General features: G+C 41.8%; 1 protein-coding gene across 1 annotated transcript in view; it reads right to left on the reverse strand.

The window, feature by feature from the left end:
• Positions 1-320: 320 nt before the first annotated feature.
• The window catches only part of LOC107699095 (dachshund homolog 1-like), a 59,390-nt gene continuing 47,031 nt past the window's right edge, over positions 321-12,679 (reverse strand). The window contains exons 7-11 of the mRNA XM_016500265.1: positions 10,880-11,025; positions 10,647-10,794; positions 2,698-2,841; positions 1,803-1,871; positions 321-1,155 (exon numbers count right to left, since the gene is read on the reverse strand). Of these exons, the coding sequence (XP_016355751.1) occupies positions 1,118-1,155; positions 1,803-1,871; positions 2,698-2,841; positions 10,647-10,794; positions 10,880-11,025 (545 nt within the window). The 3' untranslated portion in view covers positions 321-1,117. The remainder of the gene's footprint in view (positions 1,156-1,802; positions 1,872-2,697; positions 2,842-10,646; positions 10,795-10,879; positions 11,026-12,679) is intronic.

Genomic DNA, 12,679 nt, shown 5'->3' on the forward strand with positions numbered 1-12,679 from the left:
TACAATTTAATAAATGACATTAAAATTAAATAAAGAAGCTCTGCAAAATTTTACCAGTGGTAAACGAGAACAAGAGTGTCTTTCAGTTTTGCAAGTAAAATATAAATAAATAACTAATAAAAAATAATAAAATACAGTAAAGTAATATGTCTTTATGTCTTGGAAGTTTAAAAAAAACTTACTAGTGGAAAACAAGAACAAGAGTAGTAAAGTATTTGTGTTTGACTACTTTGATTTAGTGTTGCTGTAGAAGTCACACAAAACAAGTATCAGTCAGTTATAGTTTTTGAAACATCTCCCTTGTAAAGCATGTGGGAAAAATCTTTATTGTATTCCAGATGGACAGGACAGAAGTAACATGTTTGTGACATGCCAGCATGCTCTCCCTGTCGAGTAGGATAATAAACAGCAACTGAACAAAAAATAACTTAGATGCAAGAAATCGTATTAAAAACATTTGTATTGATTTCCTAGATCTACAGCGTACAATGCAGAGTAGCATGTCTACACTTTCATGTACATATTTGATGAATTTGACAAATCTGCTATGATCCCATATACAACAATGAAAAAAAATATGGACAGCTATACCTTCTTATCGAAATAACACAGATACACAATACGCATTGAAATGCAGTTTCTATATTTGATAAATAACTAAATAAATTCAAATCTTTCTTCAGACACCTCCCTTCATGAAATTATGTTTTGAAATTGACTTAAAATGTGAAATGGTAGAAGTGGTCTGATTTGAAGATTTCATCTGTCAGTGTAGTCAGGCAAATTGAAATGCTTTATAAAATGTTTTTAATTTCTCAGTGTTGCGAAAAGCCCCCTGGAAACCTGCTTATTCAGCCAGGTGTGCGTTGTGAGACCATTTTCTTCTCGGCCATCTCATGAGGATAGGTGACTCACGCTTCATTCAACTGAATGCTGACTTTCAGTGGGCATAATAATCTTGTCAAGTCCTTGTGCTGTAACACACTGACATCAGCCTATAAAATTGCCTCATTGTCTTCCATCAGTCCTCCAGCAGAATTGCAGACGTTATTTACCAGGCAATTGACTACAGTCTCTTCTATACAGTATGAATGCATTTACTCCTTGTCTTCATTCTTCAGTACATCATTGTGGACTTTAGAAAGAGTCTTCCGTCTGTGGAGAAAAATAAATGGTGTGAATGAAGCTTGACTGATGTCACGAGCAGCATATAATGAACGGACAAATACATAACGTTCTAACGTGTATGGACTGAGAGGGAGATGAAAGGATTGTTAAAGGAGAAGATATTTGAATAAATGTCAAAGACAACAAAAAAAGAGCCCTCGCTCCCTCGCTTTCCTCTCAACCAAGACGAAAAGAGAAAGCAAACCCTTTGAAAGATTAATTACAACATGTAGATTATGTAAATTATGCCCATGCAAATATTTCATGAGGACAATTAAGGGACCCATTAATTACTGCTCCCCTTTTTTGTCTTTATCCTTTCTTTCCTTTTTTTTCCTTTTTGCATCAGTGTCATTTAATTTAATTTCACTCTTAATGTTTTAAATGTTTAGTATTCTAACAAAGGCTTGTGATACATCATCAGGGCTCTGTTTACATTATCATATACACTGTCAAACAGCAGAACTTAATGGACAACACCATCTCTTATACAGTATGTAGGATAGATGGTATCCATTATGGTATCCATCTGCGGTGGTAATTTCTTTCAAGACTTTGAAGATTACAGGGGAAAACACATTTAAATATAGATCCATGAAGAAACAATGCGACGGAACATCTACAGACATCTGTACCTTGTATTGTTCTGTCAGTGTCTGTTTTGCTGCTGTTATGGTTTGTCTCCATTTCCTGTTGAGGAGGGTCTGTTAACATGAAAACAGTTATAAGTAGGGTGATGAATTATTTGTCACTTTAACTTTAATTAAGTGTCTGTTTTTACTCTTCAAATACCAATAAAACACATTTTACAGTGTACAATACTGGTATCTATTTAGCTGTCAAAACGGTAACTATACATCACATGGCTTTCCTGGGAGACCTGGGATTGTAATGTCAGCTTTAATGTCTGTAACCTTTGTGCTATTTATCTAATTTAATATTTTTCCCCATAGTTATCTGCTACAAATTTAAGTTGTTTTGAAATCTGCAACTTATCTCTGAACTGTGTTCTGTGTTACAAACTACTTCAAAGAAAATATATAGAAAATCACTAATATAAAATATAGAAAATATTACTTTAAATTTTGTATATCAGTTGATTCTGTTCATCAAATTTAATTGAAATAATTTAAATACCAGCCCACATAATTTTAAGCATTTTATTAAAAAAAAAAAAAAACAAACAAACTGGAAAAACGATTAAACAAATAAAACATTTGACTGATCTTTGTGGTCCGGTAGAAACAAATGGGTTATGAGTAGTTACAACCTTCCCTGTTAATTGGTTCAGCCACAATGTTTCTCACTTTTTTTAACAATTCGTTAAAAGTTCTGAGTAAATTTCATATATCAGTTTAAACAAACAAAATCTGCTGATTCAGTACCAGCTGTCATTTAACATGCATTAACCTGGTTACGTATCAAATTATAACCCAGATGTTAACTTTTTACATCCTTTATTTTTCTAGACAGACACTTACAATTCGTACCATCACCTCAGGGTGGTGGTCGTGTGGTGTGCATTCTAACCATTTCGAGTGGGTGATCTCTCACTGCAGGCCGTCCGCCGCAGGTTCTGCTCGGCCTGGCCTCTTCTCTTGGACTCCACCTCCAGAGCCTCCTGCAGTTTCCTCTTGGTCTTCTTCTCTTTCTTCAGCCGCTTCTGGATGAGTGCTGAAAAAAGCACACATGGAAAAAATAATAATAACTAATAGGAATGTACACTACTGTTCAAAACTTTGGAATGGGTAAGATTTTTAAAATATTTTTAAAGAAGTCTCTTATGAATCTCTTATGCAAAGGCTGTAAATTAAACTGTTGTCTATTGTAATATGTTGTAAACTGTACTTTATTCCTGTGATGCAAAGCTGCCATCACGCCAGTCTTCAGTGTCACATGATACTTCAGAAATCAGTCTAATATGTGTCACACTACGAGCCAGAGACACAAGGTAAGGATGCAAACAGGAGGGTTTATTGACAAATCTGAGAGCAAGTTGATGACAGGTGAGTATGAGAAGGTAGAGAGTTCTTGGGTTCTTAGCTCTGGGTATTGAGTTGGTATCCTTTGCAGGTATCCGGGAATGATGAGAACTTACAGGGCAGGCGGAGGCGCAGATCCCGGGTGGACAGCCAGACCTTCTCTCCAGGCTGGTAAGTAGGAGTAGAGGTGCGCCGGGCATCTGTGAAGGCCTTGTGCCTCCGCACTGCTTGTTGGAGGTGGACGTGAGCTGAGTCCCACACTCTCTCGCTTGCCCGGAACCAGAAGTCCACAGCTGGAACCTCCGAGGGCTCCTCCGTCCATGGGAAGAGCGGGGGTTGGTAGCCGAGTATGCACTGAAAGACGGTCATGCTGGTGGTGTTCTGTCGGAGGGAGTTTTTTGCATACTCGGCCCAGGGGAGGAAATGGCTCCAGCTGTGCTGATCTTCGTGGCAGTATGACCGGAGGTAATGCCCGAGCTCCTGGATCCTTCGCTCAGTCTGGCCATTCGTCTGAGGATGGTACCCGGAGGACAAGCTCACGGTCACTCCCAGGAGTCGGAAGAAGGCTTTCCATACACAGGAGATGAACTGGGGACCCCGGTCTGAGACCACATCTTCCGGGATGCCGTAGTTTCTGAAAACATGGCTAAATAAGCACTCTGCAGTTTCTAGTGCTGTTGGCAGACCTTTGAGGGGTATAAATTTACAGGCCTTAGAGAAACAGTCGACTACGACGAGGATACATGTGTTTCCGTTGGAGATGGGTAGGTCAGTCACGAAATCCACTCTTATGTGGGACCAGGGTCTCCGTGGTATGGGTAGCAGGACAAGCTTTCCTACGGGAAGATGACGAGGAGTTTGAGACATGGCACAGACTGAGCAGCTTCGTATGTACCTGGTGACATCCCGGGCCATACTGGGCCACCAGTACCGGGCTTGGAGGAGCGAGAGGGTCCGTTTGCTGCCTCGGTGTCCAGAGCCTGGTACTCTGTGAACTGAGCCCAGAAGGGTTTGGCGTTGTGATGTTGGGACATAGGTTTTCCCTTCTGGGCCTCCCAGAGGAGCAGGCTCAGTGCGAGTGGCGTCAAGGATGTCTTTGGAGATGTTCCATTGAATGGGGCTGACTATCAGAGCTGGAGGGAGAATGGGTTCCGGTTCGGTTGGTGTGTCGGGAGAGTGCAGGCACGATAGAGCATCGGCTTTGCAGTTGCGATTTCTGGGACGGTAAGTGATGGTGAACTGGAACAGAGTAAAGAACAATGCCCATCTGGCTTGATGTGGGTTGAGTCTTTTAGCGTCTCTGAGATATTGCAGATTTTTATGGTCGGTGATGACAGTGAAAGGATGGTGGGCTCCCTCCAGCCAGTGACGCCACTCCTCCAGAGCTAATTTGATGGCGAGCAGTTCCCAGTTGCCGATGTCGTAGTTCTGCTCCGCTGGGGTCAGTTTCGTGGAAAAGTAAGTGCTGAAGGCTTCCCTGAGCTGATCGAATGCTTCGTGGGCATTGGGGCTCCAGGACAGGGACTTGGGCTTTCCTCAGAGCAGGGAGGTAAGAGGAGCCGTGAGTATGCTGAAGATCTTGATTAACCTTTGGTAGAAGTTTGCGAATCCAAGGAATCTTTGCAGGTCCTTAACAGTTTGGTGTTGTGGCCACTCCTTGATGGCTGTTACCTTCCCCTGGTCCATCTGAAACCCATCCCGGCTGATGACGTAACCGAGGAACTGAACCGTGGAGCGATGGAATTCGCACTTCCCCAGTTTAAGGTAAAGGTGATGTTGTCGGAGCCTCTGGAGGACCTGCTTCACAAGGTGGCGATGTTATGAGGATATCATCGATATAGACTATCATGAAGCGATGAAGGAACTCCCGGAACACCTCGTTCATGAAGCCTTGGAAGACTGACGGTGAGTTAGCTAGGCCATATGGCATGACCCGATATTTATAGTGGCCTGCGGGAGTTATGAATGCCGTCTTCCACTCGTCGCCTTCCTGGATACGAACAAGGTTGTACGCGCTCCGCAGGTCCAACTTGGAGAAGATGCGGGCTCCACAGAGATCCTCGAGGGCGGCTGGGACCAGGGGAAGTGGGTATGGCAGCTTTACCGTCTGGGAGTTTAGCGTGCGATAATCGATACTCGGCCTCAAGCCCCTGTCCTTCCTGCCCACAAAGAAGAAGCTCGAGGCAGCTGGTGAGGTGGATGGTTGGATGAATCCCTGTTTGAGAGCCTCCTGTATGTAATCCTCCATGGCCTTGCGCTCCGGGATGGACAGAGGGTATACTCTACCCTTGGGGGAGTTTCATCCCAGGCAGCAGGTCGATGACACAGTCCCATGGCTGATGAGGTGGAAGGCGGGTGGCGTCCTGCTAACTAAAAACTTCCTGGAATGCCGCATAGTCAAATGGGACAGTGGGTGTTTCTTGAGGTTCCGGACTCTCGACTAGGGTGGAGGCAACTGGGGCTCGAACTAGACACGCAGGCGGTTTGGGGATCGCCACGAGACAGTTTTGCCGGCACAACTCGCTCCAGCGAGTAACCTCACAAGGTTCCCATCTGACTTCTGGAGAGTGGAGAGTGAGCCAGGGGCATCCCAGGATGATATCGATGGTGGATCCCTCCAGTACCAGAAATGTGATAGTCTCCTCATGCAGACATCCGATCTTCAGCTTCATTGGCGGGGTTCGGTAGTTGACCCGCCCACGCCCTAGCGATTTTCCCTGAATGGTCTCAACTCGGAGCTCTTGGGCCTGACGTTGGCGGGGCAGATGGAGGTGGCTTAGGAGGTCTCGTGTTATGAAATTGCCCGAAGAGCCCGAGTCGACGAGGGCGGAGACTGAAACAGAACAATCGGCGGTGAATAGTTGTACTGGTAACAAAAATAAAGTTGAGATTACTGGTTCGAGTTGAATGGTACTCACCGCAGGGCGTGGGGGCCTGACGGGGCAGGCTTGAGTTAAATGGCCTGGAGCAGCGCAGTACAGGCATAGTCCAGCCGCTAGGCGGCGAGCGCGTTCAGCGCGAGTGAGTCTGGTGGAATCCACATGCATGGGTTCTGGTACTGGGGGACCGCTGGTGGCTGCTGCAGGCTGGTGGACGGCTTCGTCAGGCTGGCAGGCTGACAACTGTTGGGAGATGCATGTGGCTCTTTGCATGAAGCTCTCTAGTATCGTCATAGATGGCCATTTGCACGCGGATGCGAGGATTCAAGCCCTGCCGGTAGGCACTGAGGAGAGCGGTTTCGTTCCAGCCACTAGTCGCCGCTAGCGTCCGAAATTGCAAGGTGTATTCGCTGGTGGTAGATGAGCCTTGACGCAGCCGTAGGAGTTGGTCTGGGACGGAGAGCATACCTGTAGCAGATCCAAACACTTCCTTGAAATGATTAGTGAAAGCATCATATGAGTTGTTTATGGCACTTTGCCGTTCCATATTGCTCGTGGCCACAGCAGTGCTCTGCCAGTTAGCAGGGAAATCAAGAAGGCTACCTTCGAGCATTCCATGGAGAATTTCTGCGGCTGCATCTCGATAAACAATGCTACTTGGAGAAGGAAGCCGCCGCACTCAGCTGCGCCACCAGCATAGCAAGCAGGTATGGCCATGGGACTTACAGAGGCAGATGGCGGGGTAGTGACTGGCGTGAGAGAGGCCCGGAGGGTGTGGACCAATTCCTCCAGTATCTCTGCGGGCGTGGGAACCCGGGGATCCACAGAGGTGTATGTCCTGGGTCCGGTCTTCTGTCACACTACGAGCCAGAGACACAAGGTAAGGATGCAAACAGGAGGGTTTATTGACAAATCGGAGAGCAAGTTGATGACAGGTGAGTATGAGAAGGTAGAGAGTTCTTGGGTTCTTAGCTCTGGGTATTGAGTTGGTATCCTTTGCAGGTATCCGGGGATGATGAGAACGGGATCGTAGGAGAACAGGATCAATGGAGCTTCTAGGGGTAAGTAAACAAACAGGTCAGACACAGGTAGGAGTCAGGCTAAGTTCAAGCTGGTGACCGGTAGACCGGACAGTGAGGCAGTGAGAGGAGTGCAGGGATATAGTGTGCTTAATGAGTCTCTGCAGGTACGGGTGATCAGTACTCAGGTGATTACGATCTGGTGTGTGTCGGGGCTGGTGACTGAGGTGACGTAGGTGACTGTGAAGGCAGAGACTCCCTGACATAATGCTGATTTGCTGCTCAAGAAACATTTCTTATTATTTTCAGTGTTGAAAACGGTTGTGCTGCTTCACATTTATTTTTATTTTTTGGAAACCATGACACTTTTTTGATGAATAGAAAGTTCAAAAGCACCGTATTTATTTGAAATAAAAATGTTTTGTAATGTTATAAATGTCTTTAATTAAAATTAAAACTAAAATACAATAAAGCATTATCTTGGTTAAAGGGGTCATATGATGCGATTTAAATTTTTCCTTTCTCTTTGGAGTTTTACAAGCTCTTGGTGCATAAAGAAGATCTGTAAAGTTGCAAAGACTCAAAGATTCAACGTCTCAAATCCAAAGAGATATTCTTTATAAAAGTTAAGAGTCAGCCACGCCTACCTAAAACGGCTCATTCTAACATGCCCCCAACATGTCTACGTAACGATGTGGGAAGATTTGCATAACGGCGCCCAAATGTTCACGCAAAGAAAGAAGGCGTAACTTTTATTCTCGCTGTAGTATTGTTGTTGCCACCTGCCCGCTGCCACTCACTCTAGCCACCGGCCGCCGCTCACTCTAGTCCGCCAGTCTCCACTCACTCTAGCCGCCAGCCACCGCTCACTCTAGCCACCGGCCACCGCTCATTCTAGACCGCCGGACTCCACTCACTCTAGCCGCCAGCCACCGCTCACTCTAGCCCGCCGGCCTCCACTCACTCTAGCCCACCGGTCTCCGCTCACTCTAGCCACCGGCCACCGCTCACTCTAGCCCGCCGGACTATGTGAAACTAGGCTGGAGCCCAGTGGAACATGTTAATTTTCCAGTGTGCAGTAAGAGTTTAATTCAGACGGCACAGTCAGCAGAAAGAAAACCCTTTCTGTCTGATAGATGTGAATCTCTCCTCTGTGAGTGATCTAGGACCAACCTTCTTCTTCTTGTTAATCTTTTCTCTAACCACTGGGTATAAAACACAGAAACCGATTCGAAGTCAGTTGGCTGGAGTATAAAGACATCTCTCACTAATGGAAGAGCCAGTTGATTTGATGAATTAATGCAGGAGATTCATTATCCTCATCAAATGTGATGCCGCGAATATTAACACGGCAATTCTGTTTACGCTGATAATAAATCATTCACACTAATATCATAATATGTACTTGTAATTACAAAGGGTAATTCTCAGTGTCTGTATGTGTGTGTGTGTGCAGCTGAAGGAAAGTGCTGAATTTGCAGTAACATGACTATCTGGAGCACAATGCGGGCGACAGGAGAATACGAGATGAGGAGCTCTCTAATTAAACAACATTCATTAATGGTGCATGTTGCCCTGACACCTTCTTTAATGATTCCGCCGTTTTATGCCGGCTGTCTCTGAGGTTTCTGATTTATGTAGACTACGATTGTATGTACATTCTGGAGAACAGAAGATTAAGAGAGTAAATTGAGTGTAAATTTATTTGTTAGTAAACCTGATGTGAAAGCTCAAGTGACGGACAGTTAGATGTGAGAACCTGTTTTACATGTTTTTGTGATGTGGGCCGACAACATTACATGTAAATGAAGATGAGCTCTTCTTTCAATGCAGATACAATTTCAAATGTGAAAGCACAGACAGCTTTTTCCTATTGAATCACTAAATTTGCAACAGCTTATCTTGCAGCATGCATAATACACATAAAAACTTGCTGATAGCACATGTATGTTGCCAAGGCATTGTGTTCTGTTCTGCACAAACATCTAGCAAACTCTGACAAAAAAATCTGTCCATGATTAAGAAAAGGTACCAGGTTTTTAGAAATGTGTTCAAAAGAAATGCTAATTTGTATTCATGTTTCATATGGATTGGAAAGCATTTATACCAGTTTGAAGAAAAGTTTACATCGTTTAAATTTGAAATATATTTTTCGAGGTAAAAAAAAAATTCCATTAAATATCATGAATTATTAATTCATAAATATTATATTCTGGGACGTTGCAACACATGACATGCTACAACCTGTACTAACTTTGCATTGTCATAAAAAGGTAAAATGATCAGATTTAATATAGGAAACATATGGACATTGACATATAGTCATGTTCTTCTCTATTTCCTGTTTTTTCTGAATTTTTTGTCAGCGGTTTATGCAAATTTTTTTCAGTGTATGTATGAACTGTATTTTTCATTGAAATAAATTAATATTAATTCATTTTTTATTAAATAAATTAATAGATCTGAAAAAAAACATACATTCGTCCTACATTCTAAATGTTAAAGGAACAGTTCACTCAAAAGCAAAAGCTCAGTTATTATTCATCTTCTTGTTGTTCCAAACCCATACACAACAGTAGACATTTTTGAAGAATTGTTTCACAGCTCTTGCCAGTCATCAAATGTTCATAGTGACAACCACTGTCAAAATGACAAAACAAAACCACAGTAAAACCATTTTTGGGTGAACTGTTCCTTTAAACATCAAACATAGTCAAATGTCCAACTAACTTCTAAAAATGGGATATGTAACAATATATTGCTGATCAGAAGAGACATCTTGGTGACATACACTGCTGTTCAAAAGTTTGGGGTTAGTAAGATTATTGGTAACACTTTTATTTTAAGGTCCAATTCTCACTATTAACTAGTTGCTTATTAGCATGCATATTACTAGCATATTGGCTGTTTATTAGTATTATAAAGCACATATTAATGCCTTATTTTGGATGACCATATTTTAGATCCCTTGATCCTTCCCCATACCTAAACTTAACAACCTTCCCTTACTAACTATTAACAAGCAGCAAATTAGGAGTTTATAGAGGGAACACTCCACTATTGTACTCTTAGAAAACTCGAGTGAATATTTATAAATAGAAACTCCAAAGGAACAGCATGGTCACACTTTATTTTAAGGTCCAATTTTCACTATTAACAAACCATTAATTACGACTTTTGCCTCAATAAACTCCTAATTTGCTGCTAATTAATAGTAAGGTAGTTGTTAAGTTTAGGTATTAGGTAGCATTAGGGATGTAGAATATGGTCATGCAGAATATGTGCTTTATAAGTGCTAATAAACAGCCAATATGTTAATAATGGGCATGTTAATAAGCAACTAGTTAAAAGTGAGAATTGGTCCCTATACTAAAGTGTTACCGACAGCATTTATTTGAGAAATACTTTACTGTCACTTTTGATCAAATGAATGCGTCTTTGCTGAATAAAATTATTATTTTCTTGAAAAAAAAAATATTGACTACATGTACATGTGCTGACTGGGACACTCAGATCTGACCTGAGCAGGGGTCTGCACTGAAACCCACTTCTTAAACAAAGCAATGTGTGCAGACTGGCTCAGATTAGCTAATAATCACCTCTGTTTTTCTGCTCGACGCAGAGCTGCCTCTCCAGCGTCTCTCGCAGCTCTCTCTCTCTGTACAGCTCCATCTTCAGCTCTGTGCGCTCCAGGTGGACCTGCTTCTCTTGCACCCGTGCATTATCGATAGCCACCTTTAACAGACCCTGAAAAGGGAAAAAAGGCTTCAGATTTGCAGTGTGGATCTTTACGCTAAATATTTTTTTATAACTTTTGAAATATTTTATATACCTGTATGTTGGTGAGGAGGGTTTCTATGGAGGACAGGCCCTCAGGAAAGAGCAGTGGAGCAGGGAATCCTGGGGGTAATGTTGGCCCAGAATGAGACACTCGCTCATAGCTGTCTCGAGATGTCGGGGTGCAAAGGACATTTTCTTCTGTCATAAAAGTAAAGAGAAAACCAGCACATTAATAACCATTTTATAGTAATAATTATAATAATAAAAAACGTAAAATGCTATAAAAAAAGAACTGAGGTCAGTAAGATTTTTCAATTTTAATACATTTGATTACTTTTATTTAGCAAGGATGCAATTAATTGATCATTAGATATACAAAATATTTCTATTCTAAATAAATGCAATTCTTTTGAACTTTCTATTTATCAATGAATCGTGAAAAATCAGTTTCCACAAAAACGTAAAGCAGCACAACTGTTTTCAACATTGACAATAATAAGAAATGTTTCTTGAGCAGCAAAATCAGCATATTAGAATGATTTCTGCAGTATCGTGTGACACTAAAGACTGGAGTAATGGCTGCTGAAAATTCAGCTTTGCATCACCGGAATTAACTACATTTTAAAATATAATACAATATAAAACAGTTATTTTAAATAGTAATATTTCACAAAATTACTGTTTTTTTTACTGTATTTTTGACTAAGTAAATACAGCCTCGGTGAGCAAAAAGGCTTATTTTTATTCACAAATATTCAAAAATGTGTGGATACTTGGAAACTGTGATTCATCTAAACACGTTTGCAAGTTCTCCATATTCTAAGTATGTTTTTAGTTCTTCTCTGAAATCACACTGATACTCCACATCCTCACATCCAGCACTCAGTCTTTTATCCATGAGTCTTGAGAGCAGAACACTAGCGTCATAATGATTCAGGGTCATTACACGTCAATGCTACTTTGTTTCTAGTGCACTCCATGTAGATTTCTTTCTTTAAATGCCATTCCATTCATCTGCAGAGAATCAGCAATGTCTTCAGTTAAATCAGCTGAGTTTCAATGAGCCACTACACACTGGTTCTGGTTCATTTTTGTGGTCTCAGAGGAAGTGAATCTGGTTTAACTTAAGCTACAGCAGCTCCTCCCACTATCTAATGGCTCTAAATCTGTTCTCAGGTTTTAGTCACATCTGTATTAGGATATTTATAAGGCTTAAAATATGACTGTAACATATTACTGATGACTTGTGAGCAGCACTGTGTCTTCTGTACTATTGGTCAATATTATGAAAGAGATATAAAGCTGAGATATAAAGGATTCTCCAACCAACTTTCGTGTGTATCCCTTTGTGACAATACCTTCTCCATTACAACAATCCCATGTCATCAGAAGGCTTAGAACGAAGAAAAACCTGAGAACACTGACCAAAGCACTTGAAGCACAGGAAGAGGCTGAGATACAGAGCACCAAGAAACGTTGTTTTTGATCAGGCCGAAGCCTTGATCTTGCCATTGTCACTCACTTCAAAGAGTTTGCTAATGTATGGGGCCTCCTGCTACCACCCAGAACTAACAGCAACACCAGAGTGCATCTCGAGCAGACAATTTCATGTCCTCCTCTCATCTCTGCCACTTTACCAATCTGATCTTAATCTTTAATTAGCCTTGGTCTAATCTTTATGAATCACACATAATTTAATGTTTTAATTTTTATCTTAATTTGATGGAAAATTACAGACTGATATTCAGTCTGATTTGCTGTATTATTTTCAAATAATAGTTGGCAGGGTATTTAAGAGTACATGTAGGCAACTGTGGCTATTTTTACTAACTCTGCCTATAAATGTTCATAT

This window comes from Sinocyclocheilus anshuiensis, unplaced genomic scaffold, assembly GCF_001515605.1.
Source record: "Sinocyclocheilus anshuiensis isolate Anshui unplaced genomic scaffold, SAMN03320099.WGS_v1.1 scaffold94, whole genome shotgun sequence".
NCBI classification, from domain to species: Eukaryota; Metazoa; Chordata; class Actinopteri; order Cypriniformes; family Cyprinidae; genus Sinocyclocheilus; species Sinocyclocheilus anshuiensis.